Genomic DNA, 18,038 nt, shown 5'->3' with positions numbered 1-18,038 from the left:
ATTTAAAAAAAAAAAAAAAAAAAAAAAGTATGATGAGCTCAAAATTAGCTAATTTTCACTGTTCTAAACAAAGTCACATAGAATGTCCAAAATAGTTATTAATTTTGTCTTTCAACAGACGTACCTTCAATCTCTAACCGTTCGCCTTGAGGAGATGCGCATCAAAAGGCGAGACTCGGAGCAGTGGATGCACCATCGGTTGCTTCCCCCGGACTTGAGAGAAAAAGTTAGGCGCTATGATCAATACAAATGGCTTGAAACTAGAGGAGTGGATGAAGAGAGCTTGGTTCAAAGTCTTCCAAAGGACCTTAGGAGAGACATTAAACGCCATCTCTGTCTCAATTTGGTTAGAAGGGTATGTAATTCTTCTTTCTAAATTTGGTTTGAAGAGAAGAGACATTAAAATTTGAATGTGAGTGGACACTGCAAATAGGTCCCTTTGTTTGCGAACATGGACGAACGGCTTCTAGATGCAATATGCGAGAGGCTAAAGCCAACACTATACACACAGAACACATACATAGTCAGAGAAGGCGACCCAGTTGACGAAATGCTATTCATAATCCGTGGCCGCCTCGAGAGCGTCACCACCGACGGCGGTCGGAGTGGCTTTTTCAACCGTGGCGTTTTGAAAGAAGGCGACTTCTGCGGTGAGGAGCTTCTGACATGGGCTCTGGACCCCAAGTCCGGCGCCAATCTCCCATCCTCCACTCGCACTGTTCATGCCCTCACCGAGGTTGAAGCCTTCGCCTTGGAGGCGGAAGAGCTCAAGTTCGTGGCCAGCCAGTTCCGACGTCTGCACAGTCGGCAGGTCCAACACACGTTCAGATTCTACTCGCAGCAGTGGCGCACATGGGCGTCTTGTTTTATACAAGCGGCGTGGCGTCGGTATTTGAAAAGGAAGATAGCGGAGCTGCGGCGGAAGGAGGAGGAAGAGGAGGATGCAGCGGCGGCTGCGGCGGCGTATGCGTCGACGAGGCTTGGGGCGACGATTTTGGCGTCGAGATTTGCAGCGAATGCGCTTAGAGGGCATCGGATGAGGAATTTGAGTGGGAGGACCTTGATTAACTTGCAGAAGCCTGCAGAGCCTGATTTTTCTGTGTATAAAGGAGAGTAAAGTAAACACAAACAACAGATTTCAGAAATTATTGTTGTCCTCTGTGAGAATCTGAACCCAATTTTTAACCATTGAGATAAAAACTCTTTTTAAGTTTCTTTTTCTAAAACTATTACTATCATTGGACAAATTTCGATACAAAAAAACGTCAAATAAATCAAGCAAAATGATCCAAAACATCGTCCCAATGATAGAAGGCGTTGGACAAATAAGTTAGTGTATGTATGTTTGGAGAAGTTATCTTTAAGAAATTAAGATTGGGTTATAAAAAATTGTAGACCTAAATTGTCATAATTTTTTTTATTTAATTTAGTCATTAACTGTCGTCAATCTGTAAAGGTTGATTAAATTAGAATATTATTAATTTGGTTATTAATTTTATAACTATTTTAATATTAATCTTATTTAATTCCATAACGTTTGATGATGTCCCTATATAATGGACTTATCTAGGAGGTTGATAACATCGAAATTTGACATCGGGATTTAGGAGAGTTTTGTGTGTCCCATTGTATTTCTTGAGTGACATATTGGTGAGTCTTTATAGTATGATAATGAGGTATTCACTTGTAACACTTTGTTTATTAGTGATTGGTTGCGACCCGTGGATGTAGAGAAACTTCTTCTCTCCAAACCACGTAAATATCTTAGTGTCTCTTTGTGTAATTCCGTTCATTGGTGTTGTGAGTATATTTGTTCCACTTTCGGCGCACAACAGAGATAAATGTTTTCTCCCAACACATAATAGGTTAGCATAGCTCTAAGATATTTCGACACTTTTGCAATGTGTTACAATAAGTGCTCGAACTTTGATGCATAATACATAAGTATAACTTCATTATATATAATTATATATATATATAGTGCATAAATTTTAGATTATAACAATTTAGTCCTTCATTTTTACTTTTGTTATAATTTAGTCCTCATTGATTTAATTTAATTATATTTTAGTTCATAATAATGAGATTATACAATATATTAATTTTGATGAAATTATAAATTAAGTTGCTAGAAATTTATGTATAGGGACTAAAATTTAATTTGATAAAAAATGTTTCTTTTTTTTTTTTAATTTTTAATTTTTACTTTTTTAATACTAAAATCAAGATTTATTTAAAAAAAAACATTTTAAGTACTAATATTGATATGTTTTTTTTTTAAGAGAAAAACATATATATTTAGAATATTTGAATTAGTTATATCTTTAGTGGACTCGTGTTCTTGGTTAGTTTTCTTTACGTAACAAAGCGGTGATTTTGAGGTGCAGACGGTTTTCTCTTCCATTTTGATTCAGTTCCTTTCTGTTTCTCCATTTTCTTCTCTGTGTTTCTTAGATACTGTTGATATCGATTTTCTCAAGGCTCCATACACAGCAGGAAAAATGAGTAAAGAGCGAGCCAAGAAACCAACCTTCTTGACGCTAACTGAAAATCAAAAGCTTTTTCTCTCGCTAATTAACGAATACGCGGCTGAAAAAATGCAAGGAGGTATTTCTATGTAACACTTAATGTTAATTCCCTAGAAAATGTTCTGATCGGATTGCTAGCACTTCTTTTACTGTATTACGATCAGATTTGTTTCAGAAAGGTAATCGTCTGGTTCAATTTTCGCGATTGTGGCAGATTTTATGTTGATATGGAGGTTTTTCTATGCAAGAACTGTGTTAAGAAGTATAATGCTAGCTTTTTTTTTTTTTTTTTTGTACTGTATTTGCTCAGAATTGTTTCGGAAAGGTAATTGTCTGATTGAGTATTGGCTATTCTAGCAGGATTTTGGTTGATAAGGAGGTATTTATATACAAGAACAATGTTCTATCCCTTGAAAATGTTCTAATCAAAATGCAAGAAATTATTGCTCTATTCGATCGTCTGATTTGGTATTCGCAATTATAGCAGAATGTATTTTGATAAGAACTGCATACCAGAATTTCTCATGAAGTTTGATGAATCTAAGATTCAATGTCTTAATTCCTTCGTTTTATTACGAAGTTTGAAGGAATCTTCTTCTTATTTTGATCATCAAGTAGAGAAAAGCGTCGTTGTTTTGAGGAAGAGAATGGAAGAACTTCGATCTGAGCTTGAAGCGGCCAATGCTGACCTTGAAAACGTCAAGCAAACCAAAGAAACCAAAGAAACCACTGAACAGGAGCTTAAAGGCTGTGAAGTCGAATTGTCTCTGAATGAAACTTCAATTAAGACTCTCGAGGTTTTATTTTCTATTTCTCTTACATTTCACTCTACAGTTGTGTCACCATTAATTGATCTTTTTCCTTCTTAAATCTAATTTATCGACTCCAGACGAGGATTTCTGTGCTACAAGGTGAAATTGCATCTGTTGGGTCTGAGTTAGACTCTCTTAAGGTGCTAAGATGATACTTAGAGTTCTGTATTTGTTATATTGAATCTGCCTTACATTTCTATTCTCACATTCTCTTTATTCGCTTAAAAAACATACTGGGATCTGGAATACGGTCGTTCGATCATAAAAGTGTGAAGGAGGAGCCGCAAGGTTGAAAATCGTCTCTCTTTTGTGATTTACAGCATATTAGAATAGTATGAAATTCATCTATTTTACAGAAGTATATAATTCAATGGCTTAAGAACACAGTGAAAGTGATGAGATCTTATTGACCATGCAGGAACCAGTTTCTCGATCACATGTCAGAGCTTGATGAAAAAATCAGGTCCGTCTTCTGTATTTTAATGCAAGCAACTTGCACTATGCATGCCTGTACATATGCTTCCCTTTGGGCTTGATAATTTTTAACTAGGACCTGTTTGGAAACTGCTCTCAAAATAGTTCTGTTGTTATTATTAAAGTTGTTAAATTCTGAAAGCTAAATGTAGCACATTCTACTTCTAAATTCGTTTCTTCTTCATTTTTTATTTTCTTTCATTTCTTAATCTCTGTAGCTGTCGAGTCCGATACTCTTAACCTTAAAGGCACTATTATCATCACTGTTGACCCCAGTATTTGGGTAAAATAATGTTCAAGTGCCTGTCGTTATAATGCTTCTTTCTGTAATAAAGCTGTTACTCGTTACAAGTTATTATTTCTGTTTTTAAGAATACGTTTTATCTCAAAGGGCCAAATAAATGTCTATTCTTAAGATTTCGCCTCCCTTATTGAAAGCTCTAGCATGACAAATTTCTTACAGTAATGGACATAGATTTTGTCTCTTGTAAATATTAGAACAATTTGTTCTTAAATATGTAAACGGTGCGCAATTAGTAATATTGTAAGGCTATATTCCATTAACTTTCTTAATGAAACACAGGAAATTTCAATATCAACTGGACATAAAGAAAACTGGTATAGTTCCTGATGGAGATGCTACAGGTGAGTCAATGGTTTCTGTTCCAGCGTTATGATAATCTTCCCTTTTTTGCATTTTGTTATAGTCAATTCCATCTTGTTTTAATTGCTGAAAATGACACCTGAGATTATGTCGTGATTGTGAGCAACTTCTCGATCCATATTCTTTGTTTGTTTCAAATTACATTCTACCTCGAATATATTTAAAATACGAGGCTTCTGTTTATGCAAAATTGAATGCCTTGGACTCCTTGCAGAAGAATCCCATGAACTGGCGGGAGATGATACGAAAACTTCTGAGTCTGTTGAGGACAGGCTTATCAAAGTAATAACTCAAATAACCAATGAAGACGATGCCTACCTATTAAAAGAACAAATGAAAAATCAGGTAAAAAAACAGTGCTTCCAAATATTAGGAAGAAACCTACCTACTTTTATTTCCCGTGTACTATGCTTTAAATTTTGTTGTAAACAAATGGGCCATCAATCAAAATCAAGAAAAGAAAATGGAAGTTGTAAATCAATAGGAAAAATGACATTTTCAACAGGTTTCCATACATCCTGCCTTAATTTAAATTCATCTTCTCTCTCTTTCTTTCAGTGAAACTATATTCTTAAATGATAATTTGGAATAATTGAATTTGCAGAATCGGCAAATGTCGATTAATCTAGAGAAAAGGAAGGCTGCGATGGCGATGATGCAGAAAGGAACAACAAAATCGGGAGATTTGACTAGATATCCTTTACAAATAAACTACTACACTTTCGACTTAACTGATTATTTTAATTTCTGAAACTTCCCTACTAACATTCGTAGTGCTAAATCTCTTCTGTTATACTGACTTTGGAAAGGCTTGATCTGGAATCTTCCAGTATACCAAGCAATGCTTTTGAGTCAAAGTCAATGGATAGATAATTTTGTCTTTAACTCTGAATATATCTATAAACAATCTTTTCGCCAACTTTGGACACTTTCGGGTGATTTTGTTTCTTTGACCATCCATTAGCTCACTTCTGGATCGGAAGGGTCATATAATCGTCTCAGCGAGACATTGCTGAATAGTTGTATATGCCCTCAATGTTTCCATGACAATTCGGAGGCCTGGGACAACATTCCTCAGGTAAATGAGGCCATTTGAACTTTTTTAAGAAGCAAAAAATGTTTTTTAGTGTAGCATCTTAGATATGCCTTGCGTGCATCTGCTGATTTCTGCTTATTGGCATGATAAATAGTGTAGTTGTCGATTTTGCATATTAGCATGATAAATAAAACCGACAGGTAAACTTCAGAGAAAACTTATTAGATCCTCGCCATTCTAATTTCTCAGTATGTCAAAATATTTTGCATCGCTTTCTTTTGTTCTTGTCTAATTTTCTCTACTCTTATATTCACAAAATCAATGGAAACCCAGATGAACGGTGTAGAATTTTTTTAATAAAAGAATTGAACCGAACTTGAAAGATACCAAGGCAATTCAAGTCACTTCTTCATTTCTACATACCCAGCCTTCATTTGTCCCATGGATTTTGCACTCATAGTGATGATTCTTCCCATGAATTTTGCACTCATAGTGATGATTCTTCTCTATCCTTTACCATCAATGCTGCCAAGGTAGATTTTGCTTCTACTGTAGTTTCCCCCTTCACCTGCATCATCAAGGTTAGTTTGGAAGATCAGAACTACAAACCTCCCTTAGTTTCTAGTCTGAAAATTGAAATTGATTCTACCATTCAAGATCTGTTTGATAATGGTTTTATTTCTAGCATTCTGTTTTAATTTATAAATTAAAGCAAAAAACCAAGGGAAAAAAAGTGGCCTTGAAATGTTTGCTGATGAGAATTTACCATCTGTTTGGAAAGCGGTATGGAGGGAAGAAACTTGCTGAGGGCAATAACCCTTGGATTTGTAGATTCCAGCAGCTCAATCTGTGCTAAAAATTGGGCAGAGACTGGCCTGTGATCAGAAAACTTACTCTCACTTCTGAAATAGGAGAGCTGCCTCACTCCTTTTCCATACCATAGAATTCTGTCACACCTGCATAGTTGCATAAATTTAGTCATTTTCATTCCTTAACCTCTCTCTCTCTCTTGCAGCTTTTCGTTCCATTTCTTGCAAATTAATCCAAAACTCTAGGACTTCATCAAGATTCTAGAGAGAGGGAGAGAGAGAGAGAGAGAGAGCTTAAAGAACGCATTGGACATGAAGGCCTCTCTCTCTCTCTTTCTCTTAGAATTAATCCTAACATGGACCGGTCCCCCCTCCACTTTAGGACCCTCTAATCTATGATTTCATTTCATCAAGGTTATAGAAAGAGAGAGATTGATTACTTGCATTTTTTTAAGCTCTCACTCTGTTTGTTTCCAATATCTAGGAAATTAATTGAAAACTGAAGGACTTCATGGACCCTCTAACTATAGGAATCTGTACCCTAGAACTTGATTATGTTTTAGAGAGAGAGAGAGAGAGCGAGAGAACGAAACAGAGTAAATTGTGTTAGGATGAAATAGTGTATACCATGCTGGAGTTCTTTGCTTCTCTCCTGTTCTTCTTAGAGGACCACCTGAATAGCGATTGCAATTAGATGAAGAATACTTGTAAGTAGGTGCAAACTCTATGTTTCCTTCTCTCCAGCCCTGAAACACTCCACCAGCTTCTTGTTCTTTCCGTAGCTGATCAAATCCTTGCAATGCTTTCCAGTCTTGCTTCTTTATCAGTTGCCTCGCAAAATTGTCCTCTAAATACAGCCTATAGTTCAGATCCCCAAACCAAAATATTTGACTGTTCCACAGCACACACATCCAAATTTGCGTTAATTTTACCACTTCACATCATAGCACTATTCCTCCCCATATGCCATCCAAATATTTGACCTTTTGTATGCAAACTATCCTTTTAAAAGTTAATGCTTTCTATAAAATTTATCCTACAAAATTAATCAACAATATCAGAATTTAATCTCTATACCAACACTGTGTAGCATTGGCCTTATTCAATTAATAGCGACGACAAAAAAAAATTAAAAACACCCACTTACTCATGTCCTAAGATCGTGAGAGGAGGATTTGGATTTGGATACCCATCATCTTTAGGCGTTCTGGCAAAAAAAGTCCGCCGGAATATCTCCGACACCTGGTGGTTCCTCCGCCGCTCGTCCCCCCTTTTCTCTCCGGAAGCCAAGTGTGCCGCCACAAAGCAAAAACTTGTCCCTTCAATTGACATACTTACCGAAACCGACCCTTTATTACCCAAATAACCCATTATTCCACAGGCCACTGAACAAACTTTGACATTCGAAATGTAATATTTCCTCAGCAAATCTCTCCTTATCCATACGCTTGTAAACACTCCCACCATCTTCTTGCTTGCCAACAAAACATATCTGCTCCCGCCGAAAAGCTGGTTCGCCGGAATTCTCGCTGGGAATTTGATCGGCGTTTGATCTCCGGCGAAACTTATCGGTTTTTTGGGGTTTCTTGTGTAGTCCTCGTCGCCGGTGCCTGTGTTCATCAACATTGGCGTTAGCCATGGACATCCGTATTTGTCGTTTAGAATTTTCCCGATCAGTAAATTCCAGTTTGTTGCTTTGGATTTGTCCTCTGCTCCGACCACTGTCCTTGTTTTCAATGGTACAATCTCTTGAAATCTTCCCTCCAAAAACCGAGGAAAACAAAGCAATTGAAATTTAGAGCCTAAACTGTTGAAAAAGAGTTCTGTTTTTTCTGGATCTATAAACATACCCGAGAACGTATATATCTGCTGCATCTTTGAGGTTGAGCCAATCGTCTAAATCGACGGCTAAGCTTCCGACCGGTGATCTTCCGGCTACATTCCAAGTACCCACAAAGATTCTGATTCATTTGAGGAAAATTTATTCAGAATCAAGAAAAAAAAAACGATCACAGAGAAACTATGACTCAAATTCTTTATTTCCTTGGCCACCTTAATTCATTGGTTAATTTGCATGGACCCATATCGACCGACTGAGAGAGGACATCCTTCAGAAAGGTTTCACTTTCATAATCATCTCCATCTGTAACAAACCCTCAGTAAGCCTCAAAATGGACATTAACTGAATTAAATCAATAAATATTTACAAAATGAACCTGAAATTTCATTGTTGGGACAACATGGGTCAGCTCTCTGGTGTTTTGCAGGAGTGAACCAGTACTTGCGGAACCTACTGGATTTGGACTCATGGCTCTCCCTCTCCATTACTTTGAAGAAGAAGAAAAAGAACAAAAAGAAGAAAATTGATGGTATTGTTTAAATTCGTATGAGCTGGTATCCCAAACATTAATACTCTGATCCATACTGCCTAATTCTCAAAGCTTTTTGGTAACAATAATTTATTTCCCTTTTTCTCTTGACTTTGACCACTTCTTCTTCTAAACTTCAATGGTGAGCAATAATTCTTCACAAACCTTCATACTTACCACCCAATTCTTTCCAGTAGAGAGAGAAATTAGAAAGATAGACTTGAAAAAGGAGAACCCAATTGGGGTTCAACAAAGAAACTGCAGGCGGCAACTCCTAGAGAGAGAGAGAGAGAGAAGTCAAAGGTGGATAGGAGAGAGAAATTCGCCTGATTTTTTTATTTGGGTGAAGTCTTTGTAGAGAGCAGTATATTTGATGGGGTGTAGTTGAGGAGGGGAAGACAGCGAGTAGTGAAAGGAACCTTAAAGAGACATAAACCTCACAATGTGTTATGATGCAATATTAGAAGAAGAAGGATTTTGATTAAATTGGCAGCTGTTCTGTTTGGTAGTGGGAGTCACGTCTGTCTTGTGAATTATTTTCTCTTTTTAATAACGTGACAATTTTTATTTTTGTGTACTGCTTATCATGTGTACCAATGTCAATCACTCTTCTTTCTTCTTTTATTGATTCCCTTTTTCTTTCATCTCTCTAATCGCAACATCTTTTTGCTTCTCACAGTAATGCTCGCACATCTCTCTTGGAAGATTCCATCTCACTCTGGGATTTCCTTACGAGCATTTCAATCGTACAAGTTTATGTAGTTAGCGAAGTTGAAAACTAGAAAAACTCGAGTTTTGTGTAGTTTTAGGCCTCATTTTTTCAGGATAATAAATGTTGCAAATTTATGTTACAATTGACACATATTTTAGAAATTAGTTTATAGAATCTATAAGATGAAAGATTTCTAAATAGTATGCTTAAACTAAATACCTCCAACTTTTGTAGTCATAGTGTGATTTGAGGTATGTCGGTCGAGTAGTTTATGTTTGATTATCTAACATATATTTAGTTTATGTTTGTGATTTAGTTTAGATGATATAATGTTGATTAGATAATAGGTAATTTTGTTTGGATATGTGGATCTGAAAAGCTTGAATTTTGGTATCAAATAAATTATCTTAAAAGCCCTAAGTTTACATAGTTGGTGAAATTTATTTATCAAACTCGTAAATTAAGGATATGTATCTATCAATTTTAATAGTCTGAATCAAATGTTTCATCGAGAAGGAGGGCAAGAACATATATATATATATATATTTATAGGAAATTACCTCGAGCTTTTAACACTATTACCTGAGCTTGACTTTTCTCACTAAATTTCTTCTATTTTTATTCACTTGCTCTCAGTTTTACCATAGTTTCCCTAAATTCTCCTTTTCCCTGGAAGGCTGATTTCAACATAATAAAATAAAATAAATGAGTGCATAAAAAATTAAAATAACCAAATAAACATCAAAATTACAATAAATAAATCATAAAAGTTCATTTAATTAACACTACATTCATTTACTTTATCATTATTATTTAGTTACCTAACCGTTCAAACTTCAAGAAGAAAAAAAAAAGTAGACATACTTTATTGCCAATACTCCACTTTAATCAATTAATTTTTACTAACTATAAATGTCATTATCTCACTTTCAAAAATGAGTTATATATAATTTTTACTTTCTATTCAATTTTTATTTTATTTATATATTCAATTTACTGTCATATTCTTTGTTTGATAATCTATTAAATGCATGTGCGGACTTTTTTTCAAAAAAATTATAATTCTGTGAACAAAAACCTAGCAAAAAAAAAAAAAAAAAAAGAAAAGATCTGAATTTTTAGTCTTAATCAATAACACGGGTCATTTATTACTATTAAAAAGTTGTGCTCTTTTTAGCTAAACACAAATTTGATTAAGTTTGAAAATTTAGAACAAATATTGACCCTATTGGGGATGGATGAATTTGGCGAAGTAGGTTCTTAAATAATCACTCACTATTGTTACAAAAAGTTATGATTCTTCACATTTAGGTAAGGGGAACCTAATTTTCTGCTAAAATAGAGTATCTATTAAATACCTAATATAATTTGCAAAAAGATTCATTTGAAATCATTTCATAAAACGATGTTATGGATTTACATGTTTGTATAAAAATCTTAAAATAAAGCCAGAGAAATATTCAACCCAAACTCAAAATAAACGAAAGGAAGATAGTAAGAAGAACAATACCCTACACTAACATAAGATTTACAAAATAAATGCAATTATCCTACGTACGTTCCATGGTTTTTAATGCGACGTCGCCGTCAACGTGCAGGGGTGCCTCATCTTTACCTAAAATATAAGAGCAACACAAGGCTTGAGGTTATGTTAGGCAATGAAACCACACATAACATGAATGAGATTATCATTTAAAATCGTATTCTCTCAAGCGGCTTTCCAGTCTGGGTCATTGGATGTGTATTTACTATTCTACACATGGCCCACACATACGAATATGGATCCACCAGGCGGTTCACACACTCCCTAAGCCTCTTGCTGATCTAGCTAGCGTCTCTGGTGTTGTTGCCAAACACCTAAAAGGAATAACAACCATTGTAGCATCATGATAAACATGATGATCATTTCCCCTTGCATAACGTACATGTCCGTATTTATCATAAGGGGAAGTATTCTCATGCACTTAAATTTTTTTATTGTAAATAAATCAAGCAAGATAACCCTTTTTTTCAATTTCATTTAATTCATAACATAAATTTTAAAACATGTCTTAGGGCTGTAGGTCATAAATCTCCTCGTCTCAAAACATTTCATCGCATGTCATACATGTTATGGTCAACGTAATCATGTCATAGTATATCATGACGTTTCATAGCATAGCATATCATAATTCATCGAAGCATAATACGTCATGCATTTGTATTTTAATGTTACTGGTCATATCTTATAACAAACCATATCATATCATTGAAACATATCGTATTATAAAAAATAACAAACATATTAAATATACGACACGGCATCGCATTGGGCACATGTCATCATAGATAAGACAACTCTTCCAATTATGTCGATAGTAAAGCCATGGTCTAGGGCAAAGCTAGTACAACCCCTTAAATTTTAATTCTATTTAAGGAGTCGTAGATAAATTATAATTCTACTATAATAATTGTGTTACTTAATATTTTATCATAAAATAATTTAAACTAGCTAAAATTAATTTAGCATCAAATAATTTAATACTATGGGTTACCTAATATTTTATCATAAAATTATTTAAACGAGTTAAAATTAATTTAACATCAAATAATTTAAACTAGCTAAACCTAGTTCGCATAAAATAATTTAAATTTGGAGGTCTCGACTTCAATAAAAAAATTCTATTTTTTTCGTATGGGATAATTTATACACGGATCTTTTTTCAAACGTATTATGCATATGTTTTGTAATCTATAATTTATTGAACATATATATATATAAATTTTTATAATTATTTAAACATGAAAGACCAAATTTATTACATATAGATAGGGGTGTTTATATGATTAGATAATCCGACCAATTCAGACGGCTCCAATTCAACTTAAATTCTTTTCTTGAAAATTTTGTTTGAATTGCCATGTGACATTTGTATGGTCGGGTAAATCTGACCAACCCTAAGGTTTCAATCCAATAAAATCCGAATTTTAAAAAGATTAAGATTTTTAACGTTTGTAATTGATATTAATAATATGTTGTAATTTGTAAATGTTTAATATTTAAATTTTATAAAATTTTAGTATTAATGTAACCATGTATTTTGGATAAGCAAGATTTTTTTTTAAATAATAATAATAAAAATCTGAGAACCTAACCTAATCCAACTTTAAAATAGAGAGTTAAGTTGGATTATGAATTATAAGCGGATGGGTTAAAAATTTGGAATTTCTTCAAAAAAAAAAAAAAAAAAATTCAACCCAAACGATGTACACTTTGTAGGGACTAATATTCATACATACATATATATATATACATACATATATATATATACATACATACATGTATATATATATACATACATACATGTATATATATATACATACATACATGTATATATATATACATACATACATGTATATATATATATGGAAGAGGGGTTGTTTGGTTGGGAAGTATAATCCGTACATTTGTAAAATAATGTATGGTTTGGTTTCATAATCACCCAATAGTGACTTAAAATGTGTCTCCAAATGTCTACTTCTTCTATTTATTTCTTTCACACTCATTTCATTTAAACCATACATAAAACCCATATTTTAAATTGTTTTATGTTCTTAAAAATAAGTATTAATTCTCTCTCCCTCTTAGGGGTAAATTTGTAATTTTGCCTCGAATGCTTTGTAGCTCCTTATTTCCGAACAGACTAAAATTCCGTCATAGTTAAGTCGAACATATACTATCGACTAAGAATAAGAGCAATGATTTTAATATAAAAAGTTAACACGAAAAAAACGAGCTTGGATTGAAATCATTAGTGATGGGAGTAATTATGTTGGTGTAACGACTCAAATCCGCTAGCAAATATTTTCTTTTTTGAGTTTTTCCTTTCGGACTTCTCCTGGAGACTTGCATCTACTAAGAAGAGATTTCCACACTTTATAAAGGGTATTTCGTTCTCCTCCTCAACTAACGTAGAACATCGTGGAACATCACAGTTAAAAGTAATTAATTGGACTGGAATATGAAAGGTTGAATGTGTACTCTACATTCAACCGACTCCTCCACTCATCCATCTAACCCTACCAATTCACTATGACCAATCAACCAACAACTAAACAATTTTCACATCCTATAAATAAATTAAATAACGTTATACAATTATTCATGTGGACTTCAACTACTAAAATTGTAATAATTTAACTCTTCACAACAATGAAAATGCTTTTTTTTAAGCTTCGTGATCTCGTAATTCTTCACATCATTGTGAGAAAACCACGTATTCGAACTCTGACTTAAAGAGCTCAAATGAACTTAAATGAACTTACTATTGGAGCGTCTACAGGTTACAGGTGCGTGTAACCTCATGCATGTTACATTTCATACGATCATGGATTACTTCTCTAGCATGTAAACGAATGCGTACACCATGATACTTTATTCACGTTCCTCTCTTTTTCACTAGTTTTTTATAGAGTGAGCGTATCCTAGTCCATAGTTAGGCTAAGAGCCGTTAACAAGCCTACCTAATCAGTTCATAAACAATTCAAAAGAAAGAGTACCTGGATTATATATTCGATTTCAATCCACGTACATGTGTGTATATATATATATATATATCAAATGAAAGTTGTCAATGTCATTTACATGTGTGCGTGTAAGAAAGAAAGAACTCTAACCTCAAATTTGTGTATAAATAAGGAGGCATGTGAGCATTTGTTTATGAGGGAGGAGAGCAGGCTTTGCAACTAAGCCTACAATATCCAAGTTCTTCCTTAGAACCCAAGGAAGAACCCACCATATAACCAGGGTTCTTTTCACATTCACCTGCTTTGGCCCATGCACTACAGTGCTCATTCTCATCCACACAATCTGGATTCCTCCAAATCTCATCTACTGGTAGCATGTGAATCCATTTTGTTGCAGACCACTTCTCCCCCTCTATCACTGGGCAGCTCCCGTGATAGCTCGTCGGGTCTGTCGTCACGTTTGGATGGAGACTGAAGAATAGTAGAGCGTCGCCCTTCTTTGGCTTAACTGCAGCCATAAACAAATAAACACTCTCTTTTGAAGACAAAATGTGATGCAACGAGCAAAAGAAAGATGAAGATGACGAGAAGTTAAGAAGATGATTTTTTTTTGTGAGATTCCAGATCGGTTGGGGAGCAGAACGAAACATTCTTTATAAGAGTGTGGAAACCCAAAGAGGACAATATCTACTTGTTTCTTAGCTGGCTTTTTGTTTCAAAGTAAAAGTTTACCAATAAACAGATCTCCAAGTCGTCATTGCCCGATTTTAACAAAAAAGAAACTAGAATTGAATTCCATGATATAGAGAACATGTGAGATCCCACGTCGATTAGAAAGAAGAACGAGTGACAGCGAGGACGCTGGGCTACAAAGGGGGTGGACGGTAAGATCCACCAAATCCAGGGATTTTGCCCTTTGGTTTAAGAGAGGAACGAATCATTATTTATAAGGAGGTGGAAACCTATCCCTAGCAAACACATTTTAAAAACCTTGACCGAAAGTCTGAAAGGGAAAGCTCAAAGAGGACAATATTTGTTAGCAGTGGGCTTGGGCTGTCCTAACATGGTATCAGAATCATGCTCTTAACTTAGCCGTGATAACATATTTTTGAAGAAAAAAACTCAATACCTCCATAACCGGTCGTAGAGCAATCGAACAAATCCTTGTTCTCCTCCTCGAATACTTTAGCCTGTCAAAGGGAAATTATAAATTGCAACAATTCATAAACAAGTTCCAAACTTCAACTCGAAACGAATTACAAAAAGGTCCGAACGAGAGCAGTTAGCGTTCGGAGAAAGTAATACCGGAGAATCGGGAAAGACAGTTTCTCCACCCCTTTCAACATTGGACAAATACATCAAGACTGTGGCTATCCGATGACCACCAGCAGCTACATTAACTGGATCTTGAAAAAAATCAAAATGTGGTACATATTGCTGACCATTTTCATACCTTAGTATTTGTATAGGCTCCCCATTATCTGATCCGAAAGAGCAATTTCGAGATTTTACGAGCCTCATTCTGTAAATAAATAAATGATACAACATCGAAAGATCTATAAGTCGTTTACCGACGGGAAGGAACGTCCATGCAGCAATCTTGGCCTCAATGCCAGCAACTATGTCATCCTGGGGAGGGGAAGGGGACTCAATGTTAGCAACTATGCCACACTTGTAGTATTATATCTGTGTCAAGGCCGTCCTTGTTCTTCTTTAATGCATAAATTTGAACAATCTGTTCTTACTGATAGTCTTTATAGTAGACCACATCAAACTTAGGCCAATCTAGATGAACACTAAATCAAATTTTCATGAATTTTATGAAGCCCATTTGAGAACAGTATTGGAAAAGGGAATCTAAACTGCAGAAACTGGCAGATATTTTGTTAATACTGAGGTCAAATACCTGAGCCTTATAAAGAAACATGCCGGTACTCGTCCGGTCAGTACTCGAACGACTTGCACCCGTAATGTCATCGACCACCAATGATTGCTCTAGGTAATCCTTCGCCTACAAAAAGTATACGACAGTTATTGTATCAGTCTAAGTCCAGTGTACAAAAAGTATATGACAGTTATTGTATCAGTCCAAGTCCAGTGCTAGCAGATATTGTTCTCCTTGGGCTTCCCCTTAAGGTTTTTAAAACGCGTTCGCTCACTCTTATAAAAAATGCTTCGTTCTCCTCCCCAACCGATGTGGGATCTCACAATCCATCCCCCTTCAGGACCCAACGTCCTTGCCTACACTCGTTCTCCTCTCCAATCGATGTCGTTTCTCTCTCCGGTCGATGTGGGATCTCACAATCCACCCCCTTCGGGGCCTAACATCCTTGTTGGTACATTACCAAGTGTCTGGCTTTAATACCATTTGTAACAGCTCAAGTCCATCGTTAGCAGATATTGTACTCTTTGAGCTTTACCTCAAGGTTTTTAAAACGTGTATGTTAGAAAGAGGTTTCTGCCCTCTTATAAAGAATGTTTTGTTCTACTCTCCAACCGTCGTGGGATATTACAATCCATACCCTTCAGAGCCCAGTGTCCTTGCTGGCACTCGTTCTCCTTTCCAATCAATGTCATTCCCCTCTCCAATCGATGTAGGATCTCACAATCCACCCCCCTTCGAGGCCCAACATCTATGCTGGCACATTGCTGGGTGTCTAGCTCTAATACCATTTGTAACAGCTCAAGCCAACCGCTAGCAAATATTGTCCTCTTTGAGCTTTCCCTTTCAGACTTCCCCTCAAGGTTTTTAAAACGCATTTGCTAGGAAGAAGTTTCTACACTCTTTATATGTTTCGTTCTCCTCCCCAACCGACATGGGATCTCACAATCCATCCCCTTCAGAGCCCAGCATCCTCACTGGCACTCATTCTCCTCTCCAATCGATGTCGTTCCCCTCTCCAGTCGATGTGGGATCTCACAATCTACCCCCTTCGGAGCCCAACATCCTCACTAGCACACTACCCGATGCCTGGCTCTGATACCATTTGTAACAGCTCAAGCCCACCGCTAGCGATATTGTCATCTTTCAGCTTTCTCTTTCAAACTTTCCCTCAAGATTTTTAAAACGCGTCTACTTAGGAGAGGTTTCTACACTCTTATAAAAGACTAGGGAGAGGTTTCTAAACTCTTGTAAAGAGTGTTTCATTCTCCTCCACAACAACAATGGACGTGAGATTTCACAATTATACACAATTAAGTCCGAGGATCAATTTTTCTCAGCCTCCAAACAGGAAAAGGAAAATGAACAAAGAGAAATTCACCATACCAAATCGATAAGATGCTGGCACTCCTCTGCAGACAGAAATCCCTTGTACAAGAAAGCCCTGTATATGTTCATCTAATTGAGCAAAAAAAAAGAAAAAAATGGAAACATATAGCCCAAAATGTGCAAGATTCTAGACTTCATCAGGAAAATTCATAGAAAAAATTAAGAACGTTACGGACCTGGGTTGCGATGAAAGCTGAACGACCCGAGTGGGATCGATTTTAATGGAGGAACCGTCCATTTTCATCCTAATAACAGAATCTTCCCTGTGAAAATCATATCAATTAGGTGAAATTTTCAAATATCGGATGAACGGAGATAAACAAAAACAGAGAAATCAATGAAGTATTATTACGTTTTCGTGTCGTCCAAGAGTAATTTCGGCAATCGATTGGCGGAGCGAGCAAATAGAGGGAATGAACAGAGGAAACAAAGAGAAAATGCAAGAAAAAATCGAGAATCCATGGCGAAACTCGAGCTCTGAAACTCAGAAATTCAAGAGAAAAAAAGCGAATTATATAAACGAATAAATGGAAAAGAACGAGAAATCAAATCAAAGAACGAAAATGGATGACTGAGAAAGCGATCGCTTCGAATTTTCTGGTTCATACTCATTTAAGAGGAGAATTAATGGGCAGCCCAGAAGAGGATCTGCTCCGAAACCGCTGCTTACAACCATGGAAATTGAAGTTTCTTCCAGCGGGAAATTGTTTTGCATTGAAGGACTCAGTTCCTTTTTGAGGGAAGATGACAAATAAATGGCTATTTTTAAAACTCCCATAAACAAATCCCATCCATTTTTATAATTTTCCTTATAATGCTTTTTTTTTTTTTTTTTTTTTTTTTTTTTTTTTTTTGGG

At 35.6% G+C, this 18,038-nt stretch overlaps 4 protein-coding genes across 8 annotated transcripts in view; 2 read left to right on the top strand and 2 right to left on the bottom strand.

Annotated features, from left to right (window-relative positions):
* The window catches only part of LOC111441064 (putative cyclic nucleotide-gated ion channel 8), a 5,620-nt gene extending 4,418 nt beyond the window's left edge, over window positions 1-1,202 (top strand). Inside the window, exons 6-7 of the mRNA XM_023077971.1 lie at window positions 119-355; window positions 434-1,202. Of these exons, the coding sequence (XP_022933739.1) occupies window positions 119-355; window positions 434-1,117 (921 nt within the window). The 3' untranslated portion in view covers window positions 1,118-1,202. The remainder of the gene's footprint in view (window positions 1-118; window positions 356-433) is intronic.
* A 1,124-nt stretch (window positions 1,203-2,326) lies between these two features.
* Window positions 2,327-9,693, top strand: LOC111437393. 3 transcript variants are annotated; one of them, XM_023075363.1, is made up of 11 exons: window positions 2,327-2,381; window positions 2,481-2,607; window positions 3,147-3,325; window positions 3,418-3,480; window positions 3,609-3,628; window positions 3,759-3,803; window positions 4,398-4,459; window positions 4,693-4,823; window positions 5,083-5,171; window positions 5,448-5,556; window positions 9,372-9,693. In XM_023075363.1, exons 2-11 carry the CDS (start codon window positions 2,502-2,504, stop codon window positions 9,372-9,374), a joined length of 807 nt encoding a protein of 268 aa, XP_022931131.1. In that variant the 5' UTR covers window positions 2,327-2,381; window positions 2,481-2,501; the 3' UTR covers window positions 9,375-9,693. The 3 variants fall into 3 exon arrangements, with proteins under 3 accessions (XP_022931131.1, XP_022931113.1, XP_022931123.1); XM_023075345.1 differs by lacking the exon at window positions 9,372-9,693 and adding an exon at window positions 8,591-8,676; XM_023075355.1 differs by lacking the exons at window positions 2,327-2,381; window positions 9,372-9,693 and adding an exon at window positions 8,591-8,676 and having other exon boundaries at window positions 2,464-2,607.
* On the bottom strand, window positions 5,132-8,680 carry LOC111437353 (type IV inositol polyphosphate 5-phosphatase 7-like). Of its 3 annotated transcripts, none has more exons than XM_023075279.1 (9): window positions 8,540-8,648; window positions 8,376-8,466; window positions 8,174-8,284; window positions 7,471-8,079; window positions 6,951-7,214; window positions 6,281-6,470; window positions 5,995-6,082; window positions 5,938-5,961; window positions 5,132-5,537 (listed from the first exon to the last, which is right to left on the bottom strand). In XM_023075279.1, the coding sequence occupies exons 1-7, from the start codon at window positions 8,646-8,648 to the stop codon at window positions 6,002-6,004; spliced, it is 1,455 nt and encodes a 484-aa protein (XP_022931047.1). In that variant the 3' UTR covers window positions 5,132-5,537; window positions 5,938-5,961; window positions 5,995-6,001. The 3 variants fall into 3 exon arrangements, with proteins under 3 accessions (XP_022931047.1, XP_022931064.1, XP_022931056.1); XM_023075296.1 differs by having other exon boundaries at window positions 5,938-5,967; window positions 6,002-6,082; XM_023075288.1 differs by lacking the exon at window positions 5,132-5,537 and having other exon boundaries at window positions 5,824-5,961; window positions 8,540-8,680.
* A 4,297-nt stretch (window positions 9,694-13,990) lies between the features above and the next one.
* Window positions 13,991-17,908, bottom strand: LOC111437385 (probable prolyl 4-hydroxylase 7). The gene is made up of 9 exons (XM_023075332.1): window positions 17,790-17,908; window positions 17,534-17,658; window positions 17,358-17,444; window positions 17,179-17,236; window positions 15,817-15,921; window positions 15,482-15,539; window positions 15,216-15,391; window positions 15,040-15,100; window positions 13,991-14,418 (listed from the first exon to the last, which is right to left on the bottom strand). The coding sequence occupies exons 2-9, from the start codon at window positions 17,641-17,643 to the stop codon at window positions 14,102-14,104; spliced, it is 972 nt and encodes a 323-aa protein (XP_022931100.1). The 5' UTR covers window positions 17,644-17,658; window positions 17,790-17,908; the 3' UTR covers window positions 13,991-14,101.
* Between the last annotated feature and the right edge of the window lie 130 nt (window positions 17,909-18,038).

This window comes from Cucurbita moschata, unplaced genomic scaffold, assembly GCF_002738365.1.
Source record: "Cucurbita moschata cultivar Rifu unplaced genomic scaffold, Cmos_1.0 Cmo_Scf00003, whole genome shotgun sequence".
Classification (NCBI taxonomy): Eukaryota; Viridiplantae; Streptophyta; class Magnoliopsida; order Cucurbitales; family Cucurbitaceae; genus Cucurbita; species Cucurbita moschata.
This window is presented reverse-complemented; position numbering and strand designations above follow the sequence as displayed.